This window comes from Otolemur garnettii, unplaced genomic scaffold, assembly GCF_000181295.1.
Source record: "Otolemur garnettii isolate 467f Iridium unplaced genomic scaffold, OtoGar3 scaffold00118, whole genome shotgun sequence".
Taxonomy (NCBI): Eukaryota; Metazoa; Chordata; class Mammalia; order Primates; family Galagidae; genus Otolemur; species Otolemur garnettii.
Genome location: NW_003852513.1, coordinates 1,976,048 through 1,979,907, shown reverse-complemented (window position 1 = coordinate 1,979,907; position 3,860 = coordinate 1,976,048). Strand labels below are relative to the sequence as shown.

At 44.0% G+C, this 3,860-nt stretch overlaps 2 protein-coding genes across 2 annotated transcripts in view; one reads left to right on the top strand and one right to left on the bottom strand.

The window, feature by feature from the left end:
- The window catches only part of LOC100940751 (gamma-aminobutyric acid receptor subunit rho-2), a 69,119-nt gene that overhangs the window by 20,550 nt on the left and 44,709 nt on the right, over nt 1-3,860 (top strand). The gene's annotated exons all lie outside the window — the stretch shown is intronic.
- Nucleotides 2,853-3,764, bottom strand: LOC100959154 (mitochondrial import inner membrane translocase subunit Tim17-A). The gene has a single exon (XM_003797517.3). The coding sequence runs from the start codon at nt 3,758-3,760 to the stop codon at nt 3,245-3,247; it is 516 nt and encodes a 171-aa protein (XP_003797565.1). The 5' UTR covers nt 3,761-3,764; the 3' UTR covers nt 2,853-3,244.

Sequence of the window (3,860 nt, the reverse complement as noted above, 5' to 3'; positions counted from 1 at the left end):
GGTTGAGCTATAGGCGTCGAGCCAACCTCAAATTCTTGAGGCAATCCTCTTGCCTCAGTCTCCGGAGTAGCTGAGACTATAGGCACCTGCCATAATGCCCAGCTAGTTTTTTTTTTACTTTTAGTAGAGACAGGGTCTCGCTTGGGCTGGTCTTCAACTCCTGAGCTCAAGCAATCACCTGCCTCGGCCTCCCAGAGTGTTAGGATTACAGGCATGAGCCACTGTGCCCAACCCCAAAATATTTTATTTTAAAATCTGAAAGTGAAAGCCCAGGAAATTTTATGTAGAAGTTGTTTAAATATATAGCAGAACCTCTGTAACTGACCTTCTCCCTGCACTGACCACCTCCTCAGGTCAACCTAATTTTCACAGACTGGACACACACACCACATGTCTGTATCAGCATAGCAGCCCAGTTCCTTATGTTGACGCCTCCGTATGTGGATCAGTTTGTTTTAGTCCTTTGGGTGCTCAATTTATAAAGGTTGTACTGTATGCTATTAATTTTGCATCATTATACCAACACAATTGTAAAATATGCAGAAGTTGCAGTACAGCCCTGCCTCAGTGCAGTTTTATGGGCCAAAACTATATGGGTGTGCGTGGTATTCTGAACAAAGGGTTGTAACTTTGTGCTGGAGGCTGCAGTCAGGAGCCTGAGCAATCACCTGTGGGTATCCTCAGTTTACAGATGAGCCTGGAGTCCAGGGAGTTAAGCGATGGCTACAGAATAGTTGCGGGCAGAACTATTTGTGACATCAGCTGCAAAATGGAAAGCCTTGTAAAAATGCCTCCTCCTTTGGGAGAAAGCCAGGAGGTAGCTCCAGGAATGGTTTTCTGCTGCATTTCCAGAAAACCTGGCTCCGACAGAAAATCATTCAATGTGCAGGAGCCCCAGTCAGTGTTCCTTCCTCAAGCCACATATGAGGAGGGGATTGGACTTCCTGTGCTGCCATCACTGCATCTACTAGGCCCTTTGGTGGGGCCCACAGAGTGTGGAGGGTCAGGACTGTCCCTTGGCTGTCCCTGGGCGAGCTTCTGACTCTGGAGAGGGTCCTGATTTGGGGGAAGCTGCAGGGGAAGGAGATGTCACCTTCCTTAGGTGTTAGAAGACCTGGGCCTTTTACACATCCACTGTCAAGATCTCAGTCACCAAGGCACAGGGTAGGGGCCACTCTGCCTTCCTCCCAACCTCCTCTACCAGGGCAGTTGATCCTCTGGGCACTTCGATCCCCTTCAGGGCTTTCCTAGATGTCTCCATGTCACTCAGATGAGCATGGTGATGGGAGCACACAATGAGGTACTAGACTCCACAGCCTGGGTCCTGGCTGAGCAGGCAGGGTGGGTGAGCACAGCAGGGGACTTCCTGATGCCTTTGGTTTCATTGACCTTGATAGCCTGTCATCTCCACAGTGTCTGGGGGTGTCTTAGAGCCAAGAAGCTGTCCCTGCAGGTGCATCTATGTCTCCATTGCACCTGTGCCTCATCCCAGGCAGATCTCTGTGTGGAAGGAGGGAGGGCAGACAGCCCATAGGTGACCTGTGCTGTGAGGACAGGAGCCCCTTCCCTGGCAGCAGCTCTAGGACAGGGTTCTGGGTAGAAGCAGAGCCCGAAGTGCTGTCCCTGCCTGTGCCCTGTCCCTTGTCCCCTGTCATTCCCAGCAGGCCATGGGCAAAGATATCCCTTGGCAGCCTCACAGGTGCTGTGAGCTGTGTCCTGGTCCCTACCTCATTTCTCTACGAGGGACTTGCTGGGGAGAGGTGTTTAAAGGCAGTTGATAGAGAGGAATCTACCTAGGACTAGATACCCTTTGGGTGACCTTTTTAGTCTGAAAAGAGAAAAGATTAAAAATCTAACAGCTTCCTAATAATCCCAGGGATCAGTTGAAATAAAAATACCTTGTCTAAGCAACCAGCTCCTTGATTCAGCAGTATGCATGGTTGGAAGACCTGCCACAGGCTCAGGGCTTCTCCTCCACTGATTAGGAGAAATGTTGTGATCCTGATTTTATTTAAATTTTTTTTAATTGTAGTGAAATATATGTAATATAGAATTTATCATTTGACCATTTTTTGCCATAATGTTTCTGTTAAATCATAACTGTGTACATTAATGCATTTATGGAGTACAATGTGCTGATTTGATATATAGTGTGGAAAGCGTACATCAAACTGCTTAACCTAAACTTCACCTCACTTATTTGTTGTGGTAAGACATTTATACTCTATTCTTCATAGTTTTGACTTTTACCATTACATTGTACACATTAGGTGAGGTCCCACCAAATGCCCTCCCTCCTCCCAACCTCCTCCCTTCCTCCTCCCCCTCCTCTTCCCTCCTTCTTTCTGGACTATAGTGTGTTTTATCATTCATATGAAAGTATAGGTGATTATATATTGGTTTCATACTAGTATTGAGTACATTGGATACTTTCCCCATTTTAACAATTTTTTTTTTTTTTTTAAAACCAGTGCATATTTTATTTTCAAGGACACATTAAACATCAGACTTTCCCAGCACCACTGTAGCCTCTATGAAGTCTTCATATAGAATTAGGTATATTGGAAGCAAGTTGTTTCTGATTATCAGGAACCAAGACACAACAGCACTAAAGGTAAGAGAGTTTTGTATCCGACATCTTCACAATCAAGACAGCATATTTTACTTTCAAAGTAGACTATACATTTTACCGTATCCTTCAATCCATTAAGGATTCCACTGTAAAATGATCCATGGTAACTCCATGTAATTCTTCTGACATATAATTCACTTCAAGTTAGATGAGGCACCAACTATAAAACATGCATTACCTGAAGTATGCAAGCATGAAAAGTAGAACTCTACAATTTATCTTTTAAGAAAAAGAGTAAGTTCCAGGAGCTTTTTATTGTTTGAATAACAGAACACATAAAATCAGGCAGAGAAGTCCTCAGGAATTGATGGTCACACTGCACTGCTACTTGCCCTTTGGTCCTTCATCTTGTGAGCACTTACCATCTTTTCTTTTAATGATATGAGACACTTTGATCACAAATGCAATGCAAGTGTGAATAAATAAGTGTATTATTAACACTCCCACCCCATGTTCCTTTTTAAATAGAAAAAAGTGCTAAATGTCTCTTCATAGCCTATTTGGCCATAGTTTTAAAAATCTATGCTTTTAAAAACCGATTGTAATTTGATCTTCTGAAATCCTTCTCAAACTATAGCTCATTTTTGTTAAAGAAATCCTGGGAGAGATGTCCTATTGATATTGTCGATAGTCTCCAAAAGGTGAGGATGGTAACTGGGTTGAAGGCAACTGGGAAGGATCTTCAGCAAACTGAGGACCATTAGGAAACTGTGCAGAAGCAAATCTTGTCAACAAGATACCAGCTCCTTCAATTAAAGCTAGAAGAATGCCACCCATTGCAGCTGACCCAACCATGGCCACTGGTCCATTTCTTGCTGCCAGTATGGCTCCTGTTAAGGCACCACTTGTGATGGAGTTCCAGGGATCTTCTTTTCCTCTGACTTGAACCATACTACAGTCAATCATGGAAAACAGACCTCCCCAAACAGCAAAGCTACCTCCCAATTGTGGAGCTCTGGTTTTAATAGCGGTCAAACTCCCTCGTAGTCTGTGGTTTACTCCCACTGGAGAATTTCGAAAACCTTTGATTGCTTGAAAGATACCACCACCAATGGTACCCATCGTAAAGGCCCCACCACAGTCATCCACTATTCGCCAGGGGCAAGGTTCCCGGGCATACTCCTCCATCTTGACCCATTTTAACAATTTTTAAACATACTATTAAGTGGCATTAAGTACTTTCAGGTTGTTTTGTTTCTATAACCACCATCCATCTCCACAAATTTTT